This window comes from Bos mutus, chromosome 10 (assembly GCF_027580195.1).
Source record: "Bos mutus isolate GX-2022 chromosome 10, NWIPB_WYAK_1.1, whole genome shotgun sequence".
Taxonomy (NCBI): domain Eukaryota; kingdom Metazoa; phylum Chordata; class Mammalia; order Artiodactyla; family Bovidae; genus Bos; species Bos mutus.
Genome location: NC_091626.1, coordinates 72,411,866 through 72,435,434, shown reverse-complemented (window position 1 = coordinate 72,435,434; position 23,569 = coordinate 72,411,866). Strand labels below are relative to the sequence as shown.

Here is a 23,569-nt window from a genome sequence, read left to right as displayed (position 1 = left end):
AAGGCTGATCCTCAGGGAGCCAACAGCTTCCCAGGTCATGGGGACCCAGCACAGGCCGAGTGAGTTGGCCCTTCGTTTCATAGCTTACTGCTGTGGGTGGTTTTCCCCAAGGATTTTTAGAACTCTGTCAAGCGCTTTAAACTACCCTTTTGAGTCAAACACATTGTTAATCCTCAAAGACAAGCCAGGAAGTCCTCCTACAGCTAGCCTACCTTGTGAGATGCTACCTTGATAAAAGGAAAGCCAGGCCTAGGATGACAGGGGTGAGCGGTTGTGCGGAGGGTGCTTCTGATCACTAAGGCTGCCATTGCCAAGGGCTGGCCCCAGGACAGGTCCTTGGTCCACACTCCCTTTAATCCTGCAGGGCAGGCACACCAGTAATTTACACACAGAAAAACTGAAGGCTCAGAGAGGTTATTCAACTTGCCTATGATCATTCAGCTGGTGGAGGCTGGAACTGAATCCAAATCCAGGTCTGGATCCACACTTTGTGTTTTTCCACTTCACGGGGCCTCTGCTGTGCTTCTCCTGTGATCAGAATGTCTCTTCACTACCCCCAAGAGGGAAAAGAAGTCCTGACAAAAGCTGGGGTCCCGGGCGGGGGTGGGGTGGTGGGGGTGGGGTGTCACTCATGAGGGCAGCGAGAAGCAAGTTAGGAATCTCTAATCCGTTAACAGACCCCCTTGCATTTTTATTACACCTTGGAAAAGACCAGCTTTGCTTTAAATGGTTTTATTAAAAACTGTACCAATTGATGGAGGCAAAGATATATACACATATATGCACGGGAAGAACACACAGCCGAATATTCTGTACAGGTTTAGAAACAATGAGTTCCCATCCCCTCCCTCTCTTCTCTTGTCTCTCTCCCAGAGGCAGAGCACAGTGAACCCAGGTCAGCTAACCTGGGAGGGACAAAATGCTACATTCTCACTAGGTCTCCCCCCACAGCCCTTGTGGACCCAGGGATGGAGCAACCTGCTGGGCGATGCTCACAAAGCAGGGAGAGGTGCTGGTCTGCTGTGCAGAGAGAAGGGCAGCACGGACTAGGAGCCTGCAGAGCTCCAAGCACCTTCAGCCCAAGAGGCTGACGCATCTACGAAGCATATGGCTTGCTCTGCTGTTCCCTCAAGGCTCAAAGTGCCCACCAGCCTTGGACACCCACTGCTCAGTGTTCCCAGGAGGCTTCACAGGCTAATGAGTTAAGGAGTCAGCCTGAGTAGTCTACCACTAAGGTGTCCCCACCCACACACAGAGGGACCCTGCAGCACCAATGTGCAGAAGCCCCCACAGAGCCGATGTGCCTGCTTCTGCTATCCCTCACTTGCCCCACTCCACTTCATCAGAACTCTCTGCGTGCTAACCAGGACACTCACAGTGGCTCCCCAGCCCCCAAGTGGAGGAGGCCCTGGCTGGACCATGTCCCTCCTTGCCATGTCCAGCCCATCCTTGGCTGAGGCTGGGCCACTGGAGACAGACAGACAAGTCAGCTGGGCCCCTCTGAGCCTTCAGGACATGCCTATCACATAAGCCCCTTGCTCTGGGGGCTTGAGGGAGGTGATCCTTGGACTGAGCAAGAAAAGGCCCCAGGGGCAGCCTCTTCAAAACCAGTCCAGGCTTTGAAGCAGGCAAAGATAGAGGAGGCCCAGCTGAGTCCTGCAACTGTCTGAGTGAGTGAGACAGCTGGCCTGAGGGGGTTCCCTCCCTAGTTCTACCACCTTCCAGAAGCCCCTACTCTGGGGTTCTTAATGAGAAGAGTTGTTTTGACCCTGAACATCAGGCTTCCCTTCCCTCCAGGGCAATTCCTACCAGGGAAGAGTTTCCAGTCCCTCTCCCGAACCCTACCCTCAGCTAACCACAAAAGCTCCACAAGTCTTCTGTTGGTTACAGGTCAGGAGCCAGGTCAGACTCTCCCTCCCTCTAACTGATTCTCCACCCCCTAACTGGAGACAGCCAAGCTCCTGGGGGTCATGGCTGGGGAGAGGGAGCCCAGGGGAGGGACGGGTCTCCTGAGGTTGAACTTGAGGAATGTTCAGACCAAGTCACCAGGCAGAGGGGGAAGAGGCCAGTCTAGATCACTACGCCAATTAAAAACAGCCAGCCAGGAGGAACCTCTTCCTCCTGGGACTATTCTACCTGCTGGGTTCTGGCGGGAGGGGAAGGAGGGGAGTTTCACATTTGGTCCTGGCTTGCTTAGGATAGTGAATTAGTTCCTGGCTTCATAGAATATGGAGACAGTGCAGTCAGACCGACCCTCTACCCAGCCCCAGGTGCAATGTTCAACTGAGCTTCTCAGACTGCAGGCTCAGTTCTCAGGAAAGGCCACTAGACATCCTGCTCAGCCCAGCAAGGTCTCTGAGGCTGATGACTTTGCCTAGGCACCAAGGCCTGGACCATTTATTTGCACTCTCACTCAGCTCACACGGAAAGTCTGCTAAGAGGGGGTAAAAGTGGCTGGTAAAAATAATCCTGTTTTCTTATGCATGCCACTTGAGGTATACCAGCACCCTGCCAGTCACAGCCTTGGTCCAGGAGAGGGAAAAATAACACATGTCCCATGCAATTCAAAAAAATGGTGCGAAGACCCACAGGGAAGGCTGGACTTCACAATGGTCAGCCTATCCCAGCACCAGTCTCCATGCCTGTTCCCAAGAAGGAACCTATCTTCTTAGCAGACAAACCATGGTACACACCCTGAGAATACAATTCTGACCAAGAATAGGTAGGTAATACCTCTAGAATATCCAAGCAGAACAAAACCAAGGCTGATGCACAGTTTGAAGTCCTTCTTCAAGCTATTGAGAGCTCATAGGGTACCTCTGTGCAAATTAGGAAAGGCATCCTTCCTGTAAGTGGACACAGCCCAACACTAGGGCATACGACTTAGTGAGCAGAGCGTGGGCTGGAGTCTAGCTTCCATCACCTTCCTGGGCCGGTGCCCTTGTGCAGTGAACAACCTGCCTGACCGTACATCCAGATCAGTGTGTCCTTCAATGGGAATGAAGACTTGCTCTCTGCACAATCAGAGGAGCTGGGACTTGTTCAGATATGAGAGTCTGCTCTGGACTCCTCCAGTTTCCTTGGGTAGCCCTGGGGCCTTCTCAGCCCAGGGAAGCCATCTTTTCTTCGGGCCTTGCTTCACCGTTAGCACCAATGTTAACCTCTCACATATGCAAAAATGATAATTTAATTTCTAGGTGTCTGGTTAACAGATTCCCTGCATCTTTTTCAGATTCCCCGTGTCTGGTCTCAGAGCTGCCAGGCAGGCTGCTTTAAATTCTCTCCATTAGTGCCACAGCAGGGAGAGAAAAGAAAGAGTTCAGAGGCAGCAGTGATCCTGCTGAGTTCCAGAGCTTGCCTTTCTGGCCTGGCTGGAAGCTGAAGGAAGACGGGAAATGTGCACCCAGCTTTGACAGTTCCTCACTCTAATCACTGTCTGTTACTTTAAAAGACACATTTCAGCTGACAAAGCCACTGTGCTGGCTTCTTCCTGGATCCCACTAGGTGTGAGAAAGGAATGGGGATAAAAAGGAGGAGGTAACTGGTTTCCAAGGAAACCAAGGGGTCTGGGTTCCTCTAGGGCTTACTCTTATGGGTGGGATGGCCGCCTGGTTTCCCGGCACCTCCACAGTCCGGTCCTGTCTCTTCCGGCCCTAGAGTGCTGCTGTTGGGGGTGGGACGCAGTCTGTTGGCTGGCTCTTTCAAAAGAAAACCTGACAAAGGCACAAGCTGCTGGCTACACCACGTTGACTGGCTATTTGGCTCCTCCATGGTTGACACCCAGCCAGTCCCGGGCAGCCAGAGTGGGCAGTGGTTCTGCACCTCAGGACCAATCCTGGGCTTCCAAGTGGGACAAAGGCAGATGTGAGGCCTACCCAGAAGTTTGGTTCATTTTTGCGGCACTTTTTGAGGGTCCATGGAGAAACCCAACCCTCCCTGAGGTCTGCTGGAGATGACAGGGGCTGGGCAAGAATCCCTGAGCCCATGGGGTGGGCGATGGCTGGGCCCAGTGAGAGCCCAGACATGGAGCTGGTTGACCGACCTAGTGAAGTTGCCATGCACAGCTGGAAAGCCCCTGGCTGAGGCCCTGGGCAGGGGTTAAAGCAGTGTGACTCGTCGGATAGGGGCTCCATTCACGGTGGAAGGCTGATAGCTTTGGTGGAACCACAAGTCTAATCCAGCCTCCTATTTCTTAAGTTCCTGTGGGAAAACTACAGTCCTCTCATGGGAGATCACTACCTGGTCGTCTTCAACAACCGATGACAGAGGATCTACTCGTCCGAGCCCTTAGGAGGTTCCACGTCACAGACACACCAGCCTCTACTTCAACAGTGTTTGACAAAGGCCCCCACTCCTGGTCGAGGCCCTGAACGGGGAAAGAGGTCCTGCTTGGGTATGTCTTATGTACACAGAGAAATTTTTAAAATAAAAACACAAAACAACAACTTCACAAGACGCAGTGTCAGTCCTCGCCGGTGTCCTTCCATGGTACCCGTGCGAAGGGGGCAGCCCAGCCTCACCTGGGGCCTGCCCCGTTCCTGTTCTCATCTCCATTCAAAGCCACGTTGTGTAGGAAGAGGAGGATCTGCCACCACATGCGATTTCGGTTCTGCTGGTACTAAAAGAAAAAAAAAAAAAAGACAATGTAACTCTTAAATGCAACCTTAGACAACAGCTTATCATTTCCAATGCAAAAGTTCAGATCCACATGTCCCAGGGCAGCACCTTAATCCCATCAGGACAGCAAACTCGGGGGCATGGGGGATTTGGGGGAGTGATGAGAGAAGTGGCGACGAGGGGGAGAGAGCAGCGTTCTCCATATACAATTGCAGTGTGAACATTAAAAAGAAAAGACCAGGCTCTTTATGCACTGTGCACAAGAGGATTAAACTTTTTCCCCTGCTTGCAGGATTTTCCAGAGTTTAGCCAAGTGCTGCTTTTAATCAGATTGGCTCCTGAGCCCCTCAAACCTCAGCAGCACCAACAACAAACTTTCTTCAGAAAGAAAGAGAAGAAGTGCCCCCCTCTCTCCCCCAACTCCAAAGTAACACAGAGAACAAGGGGGAAAGGGGTGGGGGAGCCTCCATCTGCAAGTGATTTGACACTGTGAAGGTCAAAGGGTTAATCTTCCATTTAAACCACACTGCTGAGGCAGCAAAAATCTGATTTCATCCAGTGCAAACACACACACACAGACACACACACACACACACACACACACACACACACTTGGGCGCCTGCCCTCTCTCCCTTCCCAGCATCTTCAGCTCCGCGCTGCCCTTTTTATAGCCGCTCTTGACAGTAAGCCATAAATAATCCCTCTTGGAGCGCTTTCCTACTGACTGGAGCCAATTAAACGTTAAGCAAGAACATACTTGAAAACAAAACAAAAACAAAGAATGCACACTACTCTCTGGAGGTTATCCCAGGTCCTACTGTCAGGCAGGGAAGCTTGGGGCAAAGGTCAGGGGTCAGTGACTCACGGGACTGTGGCTGGTGCCCCACCCACACAGGTATTGGCAGAGGCCCGGAGGGGACTAAGGGGTGCTGGGAGAGGCGGTCTTTGTTCTCTCTTTATCTGCCAGGGCAGGAGGACGAGGCTGGGGCCCTCTCCACGGGGTTCTCAGTGGACAGGGGAATAAAAACCTAGTGTGCAAAAAAAAGAGCCAACACAGAGGCTGGACTTGGACTGCTGCAGCGGCCTGGGCAGCAATCACATTTATGTGAGGTGTGCGAGTGTAGGGGGAGCTGGAGCCCCTGCAGTCTTTAACCACAGCCCCGGCCCCCACCAGGCAACTCCCAGTCAGCTGAGCAGAGGCTAGAGTAAGTCAGTGGCAGAGTTGGAAAGTGAGCCCCCAGAGCTCCTGGATTCCCAGAGCTTCCCAGGAAGGTCAGGCCCTGACCCCCTGACCTGTCCCCAGGCAACTGGGCAGGTTGCTGGGTTCCCTGTCATCCTGCCTGAGGCCACAGAGAGAGAGGAGAGGTGAGATGTCAACTGAGGCTGACTTCAGGGCCCTGTCCTGTATCTGTGTCCCCACATCTGTAGCAATAGCATTGCTCTTTTCCCTGCAGAAGGGGAGACTGGAAAACCCAGAAAGCTGGAGGCACGGCTCCTGCTAGGAAGGGGAGGGAAGTCAGGGTGTGCCACACAGGAGGCCTGGCAGACTGCGACTGGAGAGACTGATGGCTTCCTTGTGTTTTGTAAACAAAGACGAGTAAAAAGAGGAAACACACCAGGCTTAACAAAATCTGGTTAGAGTAAAGCAGCGTGAAAACGGACTCAGCTGCAAACCTGAAGACTCAGGCCTGCCTGCAGCAGCTGGACAGAGCACCCCCTCCTCCTGTCTCCCCTCTCCAGCTGCTACCCAGGACAGGTGCAAAGGTCATGGGTGGAATAGGAGGAAAATCCAGGAAAAGACTGGTCTCTAGGGAGGCCAGTCTGCTGGAATTTAGAGGCTCCTCAGGTGCCTCTTTGAAAAGGCCAAGTAACAATAACAACCACGATCCAAACAGTCATGGTAAACTGAGTGTGTCAGGTTCTGGTTTATGTCCTTGGTTCTCAAAGTGTGGTCCACAGACGAGCAGCTTCAGCATCAGCTGGGAGCTTATAAGAAACGTAGACACACTGAATCACAATGCTTTTTTTTTTAAGATTTTTTTTTTTATATGGGCTATTTTTAAAGTCTATTGAATTTGTTACAAGATCTCCAGGTGACTTTAAGACATATTAGAGTATAAGAAGAACTGCTCTACACACATTAAGCTCCTTTGATCCTCTCAACAACCCTATGACACATGTATATATTATCATGCCCATTTTACAGATGAGATCATTCAAAGAGTTAGGAAACTTGGCCACAGAGCTAGTAAGTAGCAGGGATGGCCACATAGCTAGTAAGGAGCAGGGTCTGGGTAAAATCCAGACCACCTGGCCCTAGAGCAATGTCCTTACTCATTACCACTGTGCTCCAAGTGCCACCACATACCCTTCTTTATACCAGAGCAGGCCCTCCATCTTCCTTTTCTCTAAATCATCTCAAAACAGCTCAAGGGCCAAGGAAGGAGATCACAGCTCTACAATTTGGGGCCTGAACCAATCCCATCTCTGTAGGCCTCAATCTCTCCCCACATTCCCCTAATGGGGGCCACTTGCCACTCTGGGTAACTCTCTGGGCCCGCAATCTTTGTGGATAAGGCAAGAAAGAATCCTCACTCTAATCATGGCGGGTTCTGCTGCTGCTAAGTCACTTCAGTCATGTCCGACTCTGTGTAACCCCATAGATGGCAGCCCACCAGGCTCCCCCGTCCCTGGGATTCTCCAGGCAAGAAAACTGGAGTGGGTTGCCATGTCCTTCTCCAATGCATGAAAGTGAAAAGTGAAAGTAAAGTCGCTCAGTCGTGTCCGACCCTCAGCGACCCCACGGACTGAAGCCTTCCAAGCTCCTCTGTCCATGGGATTTTCCAGGCAGGAGTACTGGAGTGGGGTGCCATTGCCTTCTCTGACGGCAGGTTCTAGGACCCAAAAGACAGTGGTATTAGACTGGAAGGTGGAGACGTTGCTGGGAGACACAGACTGGCCTAGGTCCACAAGGGACCAGCCTTAGGAAGGACCTAGGTTCTGTGCCTCTGCCTGGGACAGGCCTCGGGGCTCCTGAATCAGGAAGGAGGCGCTCTAGGCAGTGGGTAGCATCCCGGGGCCAGGAATCAGAGGACCTGGGAGGCTGGGGTCTCTCACCAGCCAGCCTGAGTCTTCCCTCTCCTCATAGGTGAAGTGGAGGTATGGTATTAGTGGTTCCCATACCTGCTGTGTCACAGAATCCACTGAGGTGCTATTGTAAATACAGAGTCCTCAAGTCCCACCCAGAACAACTGGGGCAGAATCTTCAGGGAAGGGCCCAAGAATTTGTATATTGAAATGCTCCCCTGAGTGACATTTTTTGAAATCAGAAGTAACATCTATTGTCTATTTTAGTTATAAAAATAATACATCTTAAAAAATAATAATAATAATACATCTTAACTGTAGAAAAACTGGAATACAAGAAATTAGAAAGGAAAAAATAAAATCACTCATGATCCTATAGCCTAGAAGAAAACATTTCATGATTTGGTATTTTCTTTAGTCTCTTTCAATCTCCTCCCACCAAAGTAATGACTTGGCGAAGCTGGAGGTTAATCCTGCCCAGGTGCTTCTAAGGCAGCCAGGCCACACAGGCATTTAGAAACCACTGAGGTGATTTCCAACTGTAAAGCTTGGTGATTCGGAGTTTGTCACCCACAATCACCTTCAGGATTATAACTCAGAGCTCCAACAACTAAATCCAGCCTGGTGGAGGGTCTAGGTAGGCTTGGAGAACAAGCTGCCTAGTATAGGGTCAAGCTGGCTGCCTCGGCAGCCATAAGACACAGCAAGACCAGGGCCTGGGAAACCATCTACTGCCCCAGCAACCCTTTCTGTGAGCATGAACAATGCCACACATACCCCACCCAGCCTTCTCCTGCCACAGGGTAAGTTCCAGAAGGCCCTTTTCTGAAAGGACATCAAATTGCCACACAGTAAGAGAACCAGAATGCCTTGATTATGAAGAACAACGATAAACAAAATGTTTTTTTTTAATTTTTTAAAAAGGACATTACTAGAAAGGAAAGAAAAAGGACTTGAAGGGAGGCCAGGGAGAGAAAGAGTAAGAAAAAAGGCAATCAACATTCACTGAACCGGATGAGGTACACAAGACACTGAACATCAGAGCACATGGATGCTTCCAGGAGAGGGTGTCCAGGAGAAAGGGAGAAGGAAAGGGGAACCAGGAAAAAGTGCGCTTGGCCCCTGACTCATCACCTGAGATCAGAGAGTGCTGACCCCTGGCACAAGGCTCAGCTCTCCCAAGCTGCTTGGGACCCCTCAAGTTTGGGAATCTACAAAGAATGGGGGTTCCCAGAATGCACAGCCAGGGTATCCTCAGGGGTAGAAGACGGGCTCAGAAGATGAGAAGCTAATGGGAATTTAACTGTACACCAGAGCTCTCAAATTTGGTCCAGAAGGTAGGACCAAGGCGCGGAAGGCAAGAATCGAGGTGAATGCCCCAAAGGAAGGGGTCCTCACATGGTGGATAAAAATGCTCTCTTCAGTTAAGAAAGCACAACCAGGATGACAGACCCGGGGTTCTCTTTTCAGCCCCACTTTCCTTCTGTGGTCGGGGGATGAAGGCAGTCAGCTGACAAGTGTTGGAGTCATTCCCACTGTGTGCAAGGCACTGTGACTGAATACCCAGTCATTCCTCCTGGATGATGGGGAACACGTAGGGCACACAGTAGGTATTCAACAAGCACACTGCCCTGACTACAGAAAAGCCAGCGTTCCAAGATAACCTGCTTGTCTGAAGCCAGGAACAACTGATGTCTGGCCAGGTCTGAAGATGTACCTGAAGTGATAGGATCAGCCTCTTGCCTAGAGAGAGGCCCAACTATTAAAGGCTTTTTTATTTTTTTTAAGAGCTGGCTGCAGTGTCTGACAAGGTTGTATTACACATATCGAACTCGGTTTCATCCCACATCGCCTCTGCTCTAAGCACAAAGAGTGTTCCCTGCTCTCCCCTGATAAGAATCTCCCTCTGTCTCTCCCGTATCCAGTTCACACCCTCTGGGGACTCCGTGTGTCACCGGTATACCAGATGCTCCAGCAAGAGCTAGTTCACCCTCAGAGAATTTGGGTAAAGAGCAAAGCTACATTGTAGCCCTGATTTCGAAGAACCAAACACACAAAATGCAAATTGACCAAACAGATCAGTTTATAACAATCTCATACCTAGAATGCTTTCTTATCGTCTCTTTTGCGCCTCACAAAAATCTGGGCCATAGGAAGGGCAGATATTATTTTCAATCCCATTTTACAGATGGGAAAGCAAAGGCTTAGAAAAGTTATCCCTAAAGTTAGTTGGGAGGGGGTGATTCAGATCCCTGACTCCAGAGCTGTGTTCTTTCAGTAAAATATTACAGTGTATTTATTCACATTATGAAAATGATATTAACTGTTCAAAGAGAATCACCACCTAACTGCCCCCCGCCCCAGTATGTTTAAAGAAATTGTTTCCAGATCATTAACTATTCAGTAAGGATGCTGTGGACTAGAAAGACGATAAACCTTTCAGAGGCAGAGCTAACTGAAGATCAAACAGAAATAAAGCTAAAACTGGTCTGAAATGTTAACTTCAGATGTTTCTCTGAAACCAAGCTCAGTTTCTTTTAAAATATAGGGCAATACACTCTCTATAAAATGTCGTTTTCCTACTGCACCTCTTTCCTTTCCCCATCAACTCTAAACCGACCATGGTGAGGCTGAACCACAAAGCCTTGCTGTTGACAATGGAAATACAGAGCTAAGGAAGACTTCAGAAAAATTCCACATACAAGAAGTCGGGAAGATGTTTCTGTTTGATTCAGCAAACTTTTATCAGGTACCCAGCTGAGCTAAGAGTTACGAAGGACACAAAGATAAGCAAGCTGTAAGCCTTGTCTTCAATTATTTTACAGTCTGAAGGGGAGAAAAGCAAGAACTCAGTTTCACAGGAGGCAAAGCTGAGCCAGGGTGGAGAGTGGGACCTCCATCAGATTCTCACCTTCTGGGCTGCACCTGCTGAGGAGCAGGGATGGGTGATGGGAAGACCATGGTTTTAGGATCAACAGTGTCACATGGGCATGTTACCCCACTTCTCGGAGCCCTGGCTTCCAATAAAATGGGGGTAATGAGGTGTTGAAGTACAAGGTTGCTGTGATGCTTAAATGAGAAAAATATCTGTAAAGCATTGGGCCAGTGGCTACCTGGAGCAGCTCCCCAATCTCTGGTGAGGACAAGGGAAACCTGGTCCAGACTCGACTTTGTGGAGCAATTCCCTCGACACCCTCAGCTCAGAGCACCTGCCCCAGGAGCACTATCTTCTAGGCAGGCTCATGAAGTCCTGGGGGAATCCCTGACTTCTCACTCTGAGATGGGCCATGGCAGCCGGAGGCAGCTGGGTTCAGAATTCCAGGCTGCCAAGCTGGGCAAGGAATTCTGAGACCCCCGGGGCAGCCCAATGGGCCCTGTGGGCCTACTGTCCCAAATTGCTTTTGACCCAGATACCAAGGAACAAGCAACGTGGCAAAACGGAAAAGGAAAAATATTCTCGCCAAGAGCTTCCTCAGCCGAGCCAGCAGCACTAACGGATGTTGGAGCTATCAGTCACCACCATGGCAACATCAGTTGCTTCTCCCAGAAGGGCAGCCTGGGCCCAGCTCAGTCCAAGATAGGAGGGCTTCCTCTAACATAAGTGGAGGCCACCGGCTTCAGTCCCTGGGGGTGGGGGATCGGGCTGTGCTTGCCACCCATGCCCCAGAGCCTTGGGTTGCCCCTCTGTGGCCTGGAGACAGGAAGTACTGAGGCCCTGACCCAGCTGCCCCTAGGGATGGCTCTGTCTCCCCCAGTCTGAGAACAGCTCCTTCAAACTACTGAGCAGCTTCTTAGGAACTCAGAGAGGAAGAGGGGTATGTGTGCTCTGGTCACAAGAGAGGGAGACACATATGGCTGATTCACATTGTTATACAGCAGAACTAACACCACGTTGTAAAGCAACTATACTCCAGTTAAAAAATAAATAATTATTTTTAAAAAGTGAGGGAGAGAGGGGAGTGAGGAGGGAGCAGGTCCGTTGTGGATCTACAAGGAGGGGGAGAAGGAACCCCCAAGGCTCTACCTCCCGACCTGAGGCCTTTGCAGCTGACTGTTCTCATCCCGCCCGGGGCCACTCCCTGGACAGGACGGTCAAGCCAAGCACCGAAGGCCAGACTTTTCTCCTCACCCCACACACTGGCTGTTTCTGTACTGGTCATAGAACATGCCCTCTTGGTTGCTAGACACAGATCAAAAGGCAAACCAGACTTTTTTCTTTGTCCTTCTTTTCTAATGCCTCCTCCAAATCCCTCCCTCTCATCACCCTCCCTGCCCCAGGGCGGGAAGAAAAAAAAAACCCAAAGCCAACCCCATCCCCATGGCTTGCCTTGGTGGGGAGGGAATGGACTGTCCGGAACTACAAGGCCCTTCTCCTGGAAGAGAGAGTAGTCAGGTGCAGAGTTGTGTGGGGAACTCGGCTCTAGTCAGCCACGCTGATGACTCAGAAGCTAAATATAGCGAGCGATATAAACAGAGCCAGCCACAGAGCAAACACAGGGCCCCCAAGCCCCAGCACTGGCTCTCACGCACAGCACTCTCCACAGCTCCTCCCCCAGGCTCACTCTTCCCCAGGCACTGTCCGAGGGGCACCTCCCACTCTGGGGCTGGCTCCTAGGGACCCTTCTTACCCTAGAGAGAATCTCTGGGGCTCCTGCCCCGGGCTTCCCCATCTAGAGCCTGAACAACTTTATTAGGCATAGTCTGAACTCCAGAAAACTACTCACCAACAAGGACAGCATCCTAAAGGGTCAGGAAGCAGTGAGGGGCTCCCTGAACAAAAGATCCAGGCTGCTGGCAGAGAAGCCACTAGTTAATAAACCAAGAAAACACCAGCTCAGGTACAACTTCCAAAAGAGCTCCCCAAGAACTCCAAAACCAGGTCAAAACAAAATCCTAAAACCCATTTTCAAAAGTGTTAAATTGTCTAGGCATTAATAGTTATTGTGTGTTAGTCGCTCAGTCGTGGCTGACTCTTTGCGACCCCCTGGACTGTAGCTCACCAAGCTCCTCTGTCCATGGGATTCTCCAGGCAAGAATACTGGAGTGGGTTGCCATTCCCTTCTCCAGAGGACCTTCCCGACCCAGGGATCGAACCCGGGTCTTCTGCATTGTGGAAAGATTCTTTACTACTGAGCCACCAGGGAATTAATAGTTAAACATATTACAATTTCCAAAGGGCTTTCACATCAACTCTGCAAGGTGTGTATGAGAAACTGAGGCTCAGATAAGTCAGTTACATGATTTGCCTATGAACACAGGACTCATAAGGGACAGAGCTGGGATTTGAACCAGACTTTGCGTCTAATTCCAGGATCCTTTCTCTGACCTTACAACTAAAGATGGTTTCCACTGAGTGGCTGAAATTTTTCTCAGATCTCATTTTCCATAAAGTCTAATTACTATTCAGGGAATTTCCAAATCTGACTCTTCTGAATGGAGCCACTCCTGATCCAAGTGAAAAAGCCATTTCCAACAAGAATTTCAATTCTCCTGTAGCTTTACTCACTCAATGGTCTCCAGAAGCCACTTTTTTTTTTTTTTTTTTTTTAATGATTCTTGGCTTCTTAACACTGCCCAGAAATATACTACAAAGTTCAAGATGGTGCCATTGGGACAGGAGACTTTCCTAAGGGGAGAGGACACCAGGTTTTTTCCATTCTTTGACTCATGTTGGAGGAGACCACGGCAAGGGGAATGGAAAGAAGCTGGGACTCACCTCTGGGCCAGAGCAGCCCCTGAGCACAGGGAGGAAGCAAACCTGTACTGCCATGTTCCCTGAAGAAGCTGGACAGACAAGAAACACCAAGGCACCATTACAGAGCCAAGGTCAAGGTAGGCTAAGGTCACCAGACCACCACAGAGCACGTGTTGCAGCTAAGCTAAGCTCACAAAGGAGCAAAGAGGGGAATCTTGCACTCCTGACCCAGCCAGAGGAAGTTAAGGGTGTGTGACCAGGTTTGGAAAGGCTTTTTATCTCCACTCACTCTGCCACCAACTCTCTTGCTGCTTTGGAGACCCAAAGCATTGACAGCAAGCACAGCTTCTGTCTCCAATCCTTGCCCATTGGTCCAGAGAAGCCATCCGGAAGAGATCACCTGGGTAGCCAAGCTAGACCTCCATCCAGCAAGCTCCTCGAGAAACATGCTGGGAGGGTTTACAGCCCGCAATAACCAGCACCAGGGGGAATTTGGAGCATGTTGCCTTTAGGGTCATGCTGACACACTCACTTTGCCATAATGCCATCCTATAAGGCACTACCATCATCACACCCTTCCCTGTGCTCCACATCTCCTAGGGCTTCCCCTCAAATAGAAAAAGTATAACTGGAAATGACTGACAGTCCAGTGATTAAGACTCCATGCTTTCACTGCTGAGGGCATGGGTTCAATCCATGGTTAGGGAACTAAGATCCCACAAGCCTGATGTAGCCAAAAAAAAGAATAACTGAGGTCCCTAACCAGGGACAAAAGGCAGAAGCTTCACCTTCCCTACAGGATTCGGGGACCAAGGGCCATTGTCTGGCCCTGGACACCATCCCAGACCTGAGAAGAAAGGAGATGGCCGGGCTCCTTCAACCTTCTTACTGTGTCTTGAGTTGTCTTTCCTGGTTATCTAAACTCAACCCATAATGATGGAGACTGATCATCATTCCCCCAGGAGAAATGTACAAGGACAAGGCCCATAAGTGAATAGCTTAGAAGCCAATTTCTCTGAACAGGGCGGGTGGAAGGGAGCCCACAGGAGGCAGCTCTGCTTAGGGACTAGCTGGACAGGTGGGCTAGAAGATGCACTGTGAACTGACAAGAACAAATGTGGGGGATGATCGGGATTATAGAGACAAAGGAAACAAGCATTAAAGAATACCTGCTGTGTGCCTGGAGCTCAGATAGGTATTTTCTCACTGAATCTTCATGATCAAATTCTGTGATATTAGGTCTAATTTACAGAAGAGGAAATAGGCTCTGCCAGATCAAGGGTCTTCCCAGTAGCTGGTAGCTGGCATTCAAACCTGGGCCTTCAGACTTTGTATCTGAAGCCTCAAGACTTAACCTAAATTACTTCCACCCCTGTGCCTCAGTGTCCTGCTTGCAGAGATGAGGGGAAGGAATAGGGAAAGAAGGTGAATTATAAGAATGTAAGAGTGACAACAGTTTTGTGTGGATATGAAATATCTAGACGTTAGTTTATATTGTAATCAAGTTCAGAAAATGACTCACTTCTTAAAACTAACTGCTAAAAGGTCCTACACATGCCAGCACTCCATCTGCCCATGGCCATGATCCCAGTCCTTCCCACAGGATGGGCTCCCAGGGAAGTGAGCAGGGTGAGTGGGGAGGAGGGGGATAAAAGTAAGAAGACTCCCACGGACAAAAAGCCTAGCTCTTTGCGATGGAAAATTTGGGAAAACCAGCTCTCGGCCTCATTGGCCGGCCTCCTGCCACTGCACAGTAGGAGAAGGTAGCTGGCAGGATGGTGAGGGGCACAAGGAAGTCAGGAACCAGCAGTGGAGGAGGTGCAGAGCTGAGGAGACTCTCCTCTAGTTCTCCTCCTACTCTGTGGCTCTGCCCCTCCTCCTCCCAAGCTGAACCAGGCCCTCCAAGAGACAGCTCTGCACTGGGGTCAGTGATGCCAAACAGCAAAGGGCAGGGTCAGACCTTGGCATCAGGGCCAGCTTCTCCTGTGAGGGACTGAGTTGGGAAGAAATGGTCCTGGGCTGAGTTCTAGTCCTGTGCCAGGGCTCGACTGGGCAAAAGAGGCCTCCCAGCCTGCTCCCAAGCCTAGAAGGGCTTACCAGTGGATGGTGGAACATTCTGGGAAACAGCTGTTGAGAGAGATCAGGTCTAATGGGAATCCAGAACACTGCCTTCCAGGTAGGCCCCCAGGTGAGTCCAGGAGACCCAGAGCCACTGTGTCCTCTATCAGTTGCAGCACTGGGGCTAGGAGCTGCGAGCTCAGGCCAACCACAGGCCTACACAGCCAGCGTAAAGTGAATGGGTAGGAAGAAGGCCAAGAGGTAGAAATCAAGAACCAGAGTGGACTGAAGGGAAAACCCTAAGCCAAGTTTCCACAGAACAATCAAAGGAGGGAATAGGGGCTGGAGCTTGGAGCCAGAGGAGGCAGCCAGGCTGCCTTATTATCTAAGCACAGGGCCACCCTCTCTTCCTGAGGGACTGGGGAACCCACAAGGACCAGGTCTAACCCCACGTTTCCCTCAGAACCCCTTGGCAGAGACGCTCACCTTGGCAGAGACTAACCCCTTATGGCTGGATCTCAGGAAACCTAAACTCAATTTCTGTCTCCCCACCCCACCTCCTACCAGGTGCTGGCCATGTTTTGGTCCTCAAGTCAAACCTATTATCAATAGCTCTCCTCTGGTCACCTGAATTTCCCCGTCTAACCTCAGGGTCTGCCCAATCATGGTGGATTAATTATTTTCTTGATTTCCTGATATACAATCAGATATAGACACGCATACACACACACATACACACACACACACACACATACACATACACAGCCGACTAGGCAAGGACACTGTCCCAGAGGCAGGGAATGTGTTCATTTCCAGGTGGCATGACTTTGCTTCAATGGTGGTTGTACTAGCAGGGATCCAGCCTCAGGCTCCTCTCCCCGCCTTGGCAGCCATCCAGAAAGTCAGCCCAGGAAGGAAGAGTTAAGTGCCCAGGGGCCGGGCCAGACTGCCGCTGCAGAGCCAGGCAGCCTCCAGCCCAAGGCACAGAGGGCTCCTCCACACGAGCCCGCCAGCCGCCGCCTTTGTTGATGGGCTCTGCCACAAGCTCCACTGACACGCGATGCTCCGCCCTGGCGGGCTGGTGCCAGGCTGCCCGCCGAGCACCCGGTCACTGGTCTGGAGAGACTCTGAGGTACACAGTCTCCAGAGTCCCAACCCTGGTTTCCAGACAGAGACAATGAGGAGCGGCCTCCCCAGCTGGAAAGTGTCGGGTTACAACCGGTTCCACCACTTTTCCCAACTCAGACCCTCCAGGCCTTGGTTACCCATTTCCCACTGCACCGCAGCCAGGTACCTCCGACTGTCCAGTTTTCCTCAGCACCATGAAAATCTTCCCCTTAGGTCTGCAAGGGACCATCTCCCACTGATGAACTCAATAAGATATAGTGTGTCAGTCAAGGCTGCAAGAAGCTATGCCATTCTCCGCAAGAGATTGGAGCATTTCCCAGGGGCCTGAGCTGAAAGTAGGCAGATGAACAACTTGGATCTCAGAGGTGAGAGCAAGAGCACTCATCCAGCCAGGCCCATTCTCGATTTCCAGTTCAAGAGAATCACGGTAACATGGGGCCTTAAACGTGGGGCCTGGCAGAGAGAGTTGCTGAGGCAGGCCCCAGCCCCACAGCCCCAGCAGATGCACACCACCTCCCCCCACCAAGCCCCGGTGCCTACTTGCTGCATATGAAGCCGATGGAACTGGTCTGCAATGCACTGGAGTTTTCGGGCAATCTGTATCTCTGCTCGATGTTGCCACTGCCCTTCAGGGGGTTGCTCACCAAGGGGCAAGCCTGCAGGGAAACTGGCAGGAAGGGGGAGCCGGTAGCCAGCATTGCCTGCAAAGACAGAGGGCCCACATCTCAGCAAGCTCCACCACTGCCCCATCTTCCCCATGCCTGCCACCCCTGGTCAAGACCCAGGGTCAAGGGTAGACTCTAGTATAGGAAGGGAGAGGAACTGAGCCTGCCTTTCTCAGGGCACTCTGCCAAATGTGGACAGCCTGACTTGCCTGCTGCCCAAGAGTATGAAAACTGATGCCAGGCTTTCCTTCAGCCCTCCCTTCACTGGCAGTGCCACGGCAAAGGTAATAAGTGTGGCTGAACTTGCCAACCTTCTGTCCTTATTTACCCAGCTACGCTTGACCACAGTTCATTATTCATTATTCATATAGTAGTAGCAGGCTGAAGCTCTTCTCTAGAAAAACATTGGAGGCAGCTCTCCAGAGATCCTGAGTTGAGCAGAGCAAGGGACAGAGAAAGAAAATCAGAAAGTAACCTCACTTTTTTAGTGTAGCAGAGAAAGGCTGGTTTCAGGCCCTGAAGCTCTGGGCAGTGGCACAAAAACATAGGGAGAGAAGACGCCTCTGAGCCACAGATTAGCCAAGTTCCTCTCTGGAGCCAGCCCCAGGCCAGACACCTAGACCTGCTCTCCTCACTGACCAAGTGCTGGTCACCGAGCTGCCACTAGGGGCGCCCGCTTGCTCCCGTCTTTCCCTCCTCCCTGCCTGCCTGCCTTATCCATCTTCTCAGACTCTTGCCAGAACTACTTTGCCTGAATTGTCCTACAGTGCAGCTCCTTCTGGGAATAACTGCAGCGTCTCCTCAATCCGCTCTATCAGACCCAGCAAGATAGCCTCTGAACCACCCTTCCCTCCATAAGCTTTGTGCTAAATGAAGAACACTGGCTATCTAACCCTGCCCTTTTGCCAAGGAGGGCAAACTGCTAAAACCAACCACTGAAGCCCACAAATGAAAGGGTCTTATCTGACTGAGCCTTGGAAACAGCCCCTTTGCTGGCAATGAGCCTAGGCAGGCCCAACCTCTTTCTCCAGTTCCCCTTCCAAACACAGAAAGTCCCAAGTGACAACTGGGCTGGGGGACCTTCTGCCTCCAGGAAACTTCTCTCCCAGAACAAGCTGGGTTTTCCCCTTCAGTGTCAACAGCGAGTCACAGATCCCCCAGCCTTCTCCAGGGCAACACTAGCCACTTTACGGAAGGTACATCACTATTACGACACAAAAGGCTGGGCCACTCAACAGGCCATAATATGTAAAAGCCAAGACCCAGGTACCCTTCTTCCAACCCAAGGAGACACCATGGACCCAAGGATCCCTCCAGAAAGGGACAAATGAGCAGAAAAGAATGGCAAGGCCAAAATCTGTCCTGCTTGTGGCCTGAGGAGCACAGGCAAGCAGCAGTATATGAGCAGATAGACAGCAGGTGAAGAGTTGAGAGATCAATAGCCCCTGCTGCTCAATTTGGGGAAGGAAATAGCAAAGAGCAGGTTTGGGGAGGGAAAGTCCCCTCTTTTCCCCCATCTCTAAGGGAGGAGTCCTGAGGCTAAGAGCACTCACCATAAAAGAGTCGCTGGGGCTCCTCAGTCACCCCACAAGGCAGCATGACACCCTGGCTCGGGGAAGCTGGGCTGAGAGTCTGGGTAGCCTTGTCTTCCTGGCTGGTGGGTCGAAGCCCAGGGCCACAGCAGTGCGTGAGAGGGAAGAGCTGCAGACGGCTGAGGGGGCAGTCCAGCTGGCTCTGGGCAAACAGGTCAGCAGAGAGCAAGCTCCTGGGCTGGGTCCCCGGCTCCCCATCCTCGGGCTGGAATACGTCATCCTCCAGCTCCTCCACACACTGGGGTGGCTCCATCTCCCCTGTGAGGGTGCAAGGCAGGCATCCGGGAGGCTGCCCCCACCCAGGCTCTACCTAGAAGGACTTCCCTCCCTTTCCTTCTTTCCTGCTCCCCCTTCTTATGTGGAGAAGTGGGCTCAGGCACTGATGACAGTCAACCCTACAGATAAAGCATTGACAAGGGTGACAACCCATCCCCAAATGTGGGCTGCCTTGCAGTTTCGGGATTCTCCATGTTTCTTCCCTGTGCCCACTTGGAGCCACCTTCCCCTCAGCCTCCTCTTCTGACCCAGGCTGGTCACAGTCACACAGTTGGACTGCTACTGACTCTCAGCCATAGCAGGAGTATGGTCAGCTGCTACGAGCACGGAGGGTACCTGGAGAAATGTCAACAAGACTAGACTCTGCGAGTGGCTGTGGGAGGGCAGAGGGCGCTGTGACTGGCTGTACCCACAGTGCTCACCACACACACACCCCTTTGCTGGCCTGAGGAGTAACCATCAAGTTCTCATCTCAGTCTGAGCAGAGCTCCAGGCTGGGCAGCAAAAACAAAAGCCAGCGATCCTAGCCCGGCCAGGTTCCCTCCAAACCTGCTAAGCCCCGCCCAAGACTCTAGTCTCCACCCGCTGCTTGCTCAACACAACAAACAGGCTCAACGATGTGGTAAGAGTGTGTCCTGGGAGAGAGAGGGGGAGAAAAACCCAAGTTAGTCATTGCAGCTGCCCTCTCAGCAGAGTAGAGCTATCTGCCTACCACAGCTTAGCCGAGAGGAGAGGTCCAGCAACCAGCAAAGTGCCCAGAGTCCCCCAGCTCAGTGTGGAGTCACTAATCTCCACAACTTCAAATCCTTCCCCACAGCCTACCATTCCTGCCAGCACCGAACCTGAGATGGGTACAACCTGCCTCATAGAAGGAAGTGAAATTCAGCCCTCTCTCTATGACCTCACTTGCTGCCTGAACTCAGGTTGTTGATATGAGTTTCTTGGTGATAAAGAAGTTCCACTTGCTCCATTTGATGGCTCTTGGAAGTATGAGCTTGCAGTCACCCAGCTTCTTGTGCTCAAAGTCAGTCCCCTATACATACACCAGGAACCCCCCAGGGTCCCTGGGGCAGTCAGAAAAGCAACCACCTGAGTGGTTAAGGATACAGAGAGATGGTGTTTGTCACTGCCAGAGTCAATTAGAGGTCCCCTGGGAATTCTGTCTTCCAGTCTCTTGCCCTTGAAGAACAAGCCAAATGGTCTGTGGGTTGGTAAAGTACTTAGAGGAAACTCAGTTAATTCAAGAATCTTGGCTTTCTCAAATGCAAGCTTTCTTTAAGGCGCCTGCTTTAACTCTCCCTCCATCCCATCCTGTCCTTGAGCTATCTATGGTCCCTATCCTGCCTGCCCTCTTCCCTGCCCACTTGGATGGCAAAAAAAGGCACGTGGTGCTCTTGGGACAGTGTTTTCCTAAAAGGTGTGAGAGAACTAGTTTATCAGTGCCAGGAAACAAGGCATCCTGCAGAAAGGACCAAGCGCTGTCCTACCAGTCACCTGGCAGGAGCTCCCCTCCTGCCCTTCCACCTCCTCTATGCAAGCTGGCAATCCCAACCTAAGATGGGGCCCTCCAAAGCCAATAGCAAGCAGCAGTCATTGTCTTGGCTTTTCCTTTGAAGCTTATCACCTCTCCCACCCCCTCCCAGCAAAGCCCCAAAGTTCAGCCCTTGCCTGCACTGGAGGTGCAGCCAGAGGTGTGGGTCTGCCAGCCTAGGGGGACCCTTCCCACTCTCCACAGGAACTACAGATGGCTCTTCTGCAAGTGGGAGCCTTCAGAGGGGTGCTGGGCAAGATCAAGCGCAAACTGGGATACAGTAAAGAGACTTCTCCCCTTCCCCTGAACTGAAGAGGTGGTGTCCAAACAGGCAACAGGAGGGCACTTCCTAAATGCACTACCAGAGAAGCAGTCCTATCAAGGAGACCTAAAACCTGCTGGAGCCATCCCAGCCCTTAAGGACTCTAACAGGGATGCTGAACTCAGACTCCTCCTCCTCCTCCTAGGAGAAGGCAGTAGCCAGACATTCTGAACCTCTTCGAGGGCTAAAATCTGGGAACGCACACATACATACACACACACACACACACACACACACACACACACTCACGCACTCACACAACACACAGCAGACCTGGGTGGCTCCAGGGGAGAATCTCGGCCTCCGAGTCGTGATGCCAGGGTTCCGTGCCAGGGTCCAGCGTGACGAGCACTCGGGGGCTTGGCGCCCAAACTCAATTGGGAAGGAGGGGGAAAAGCCCAGCTGTTAAGGAGAGGAGCCTTCAGACTCCGCAGGGATGTAGGACGTCCCACAACTCCCTGCCCTACCCCAATGTCAGATCCAGAGCGCCCAGATCTGCTCAGCGGGGAAGCGCAGGTTCCCCTGCCCACCTGGACCCAAGTCATTAGAGACTCAAATGCTACTAGTCCCGCATTCCTTTGTGGAGCAGCGCACCTACATGTGGGTTCGGTACCCCGTTCCCACACCCCAGTGCCCCAGTCCATGGTCACTCCAGACGCCCGCAGCCCAACCCTTCCCGGGCCCCCACGCGCAGCGCGATCCTCTCCCCACTTCCCCAAGGAGGTGAGATCCAACTCCGCCCGGCCCTTGGCCGCCCAGGCGCTCACCCGGCAGCTGCGGGCGGCGGGAGGCGCGGGCAGGGGCGGCGGCGGCAGGAGGCGGGCAGGCTCGGGTGGAGGCCACTCTGCACCTCGCGGTATTGTTTCCAAAATACGCCCGCTCGGGGCATCCCGCAAACAGCTGATGAGGCCCCGCCTCCGGAGCGTCACACGGATGGCTGGCCAATGGAGAGTGGAGCCCGAAGTCCCGGGCTGGGCGGCTGCCAGGGACTGTCACGATTGTACTAACCTTCCCTTGGAAACATTGCAAGGGACCGAGCCAAATTCCGACCTCCGCCAGAAACGCAATTGGAGCGCCGTCGCCCAAGCAAACTCTGTTCCTAACACGGACTTTGGAAGCACTCGAGAGCCTTTTAGTCCTCCCTGTTAGGCGGGAGATAGGGGGCGCCAAAGTGATTTTTGTCTTCTCTTTCATGCGTATGGTCTGAATAATTTCGGCGCGTCCAGAAGGGGAGAGGAAGAGAAGGAAGCGGGGAGATTTTAGATGATGAGGCTGGCAGCATCCAGAGGGCCCAAGATACGGGTGCCGGTGGATCCCGGCCACCTGGTGGCAAAGCATCTTCCCGGCTGCTGGACAGGTCAGAAGCAAACTCCAGCCCTCAAAGCTGTAGGAAGCTTGAAAACATGTGTGACTGACACTGTTATCTCGAGTGACATTCAGATCAAACATATCCAAAGGGACCCACAGGCTCTCTTCTTGACTGGGAATGGACAGTCAAACAAAATTAACATCTGGCTGAGGAGAGGAGAGATCAGGAATGCAAGGGCTGCTCGGGCAGTTGATACGCATCCTGCTTATGGCAGCACTGAGAGATGGTGCTAGGGCTGCAAGGAAAGCAACGTGTCCTGCAGACCACCTACTATCGGCAGGGGGATCTATGGGCTAGTTCACAAACATTTCTTAAACACCCTCATTGTGCCGGGTACTGGGCTAGGTACCAAAAACCTGGTGCCTGCCCTCAGGGAGTTTACAACCTACTTAGAGAAGTAGACCAGAAGATAATGGAAAGCAACATGAAATATGGTAATGCCAGGGATAATGACTGCTGGGAATGCAGAAACATTCAGAATGCTAAGGCTGGGGAAGGCTTTAGGGAGGTGGCTTTTGAATTGGACCTTGAAGGATGGGGCAATTTTTCAATCAGGAATACCAGATAAAATAGCCAAGACCTAGCTTTAACACAATCAAGCGCTGAACTGGAGAATTTGTCAAGGGACCAAGGGCAGGGGGACGTATAGGATCATTGGGTGCACATCTGGACTGAGGAAGGGTGAGCATGGGTAGGAAGGTTCAGATCAAATTACAGAGGTGTCCCTGGAATGGCAGCTGAGGAATCTGCACTTTATTCCAGAGGCATAGGTCAGCCAGCAAAGATTTCACAGAAGATGACTGACTTGACCAAGCCTGGATTTTAGGGAAGATAAATGAAGAGGCCAGAAATCAGTGAAAGAGAGCCAGTCCCTGCAACAGGTTAGGTGAGGGATGATGGGGCTTGACCCTGGGGACAGTGGGGACTGGCAGTGGGGACCACTAAGCTGCTCTCTCTGAGTCTGTAAACTCAAATGTAAGCTAAATGGGGCTGGGACTCTTAGCACAGTGGAGCCTAAAGTCTCCTTGTCTCTTTTTCCTGCTCATTCTGTCCCTAACTCCTTCAAAGGGTACCTAAGAAAGTGGACCAGGCATAATGAGGGCTGTGGTTGCTAGAGTAGGAAAATGCTATCCCCAAAAGATGGAGAAGAGGGAAAAGGGAAAGGGGCAAGAGTCAAGCTTGGCCATCAGCCTGGTCCCCATATAAGTTGACAGATGTCCAGAAAGAG

General features: G+C 51.7%; 1 protein-coding gene across 4 annotated transcripts; it reads right to left on the bottom strand.

Annotated features, from left to right (window-relative positions):
* Nucleotides 1–711: 711 nt before the first annotated feature.
* BMF (Bcl2 modifying factor) lies at nucleotides 712–21,877 on the bottom strand. 4 transcript variants are annotated; one of them, XM_070378245.1, is made up of 6 exons: nucleotides 21,740–21,877; nucleotides 21,246–21,374; nucleotides 19,669–19,754; nucleotides 18,805–19,101; nucleotides 17,127–17,287; nucleotides 712–4,618 (listed from the first exon to the last, which is right to left on the bottom strand). In XM_070378245.1, the coding sequence occupies exons 4-6, from the start codon at nucleotides 19,094–19,096 to the stop codon at nucleotides 4,517–4,519; spliced, it is 555 nt and encodes a 184-aa protein (XP_070234346.1). In that variant the 5' UTR covers nucleotides 19,097–19,101; nucleotides 19,669–19,754; nucleotides 21,246–21,374; nucleotides 21,740–21,877; the 3' UTR covers nucleotides 712–4,516. The 4 variants fall into 4 exon arrangements, with proteins under 4 accessions (XP_070234346.1, XP_070234345.1, XP_070234344.1 ...); XM_070378244.1 differs by having other exon boundaries at nucleotides 18,805–19,754; XM_070378243.1 differs by lacking the exon at nucleotides 19,669–19,754.
* Nucleotides 21,878–23,569: the final 1,692 nt, after the last annotated feature.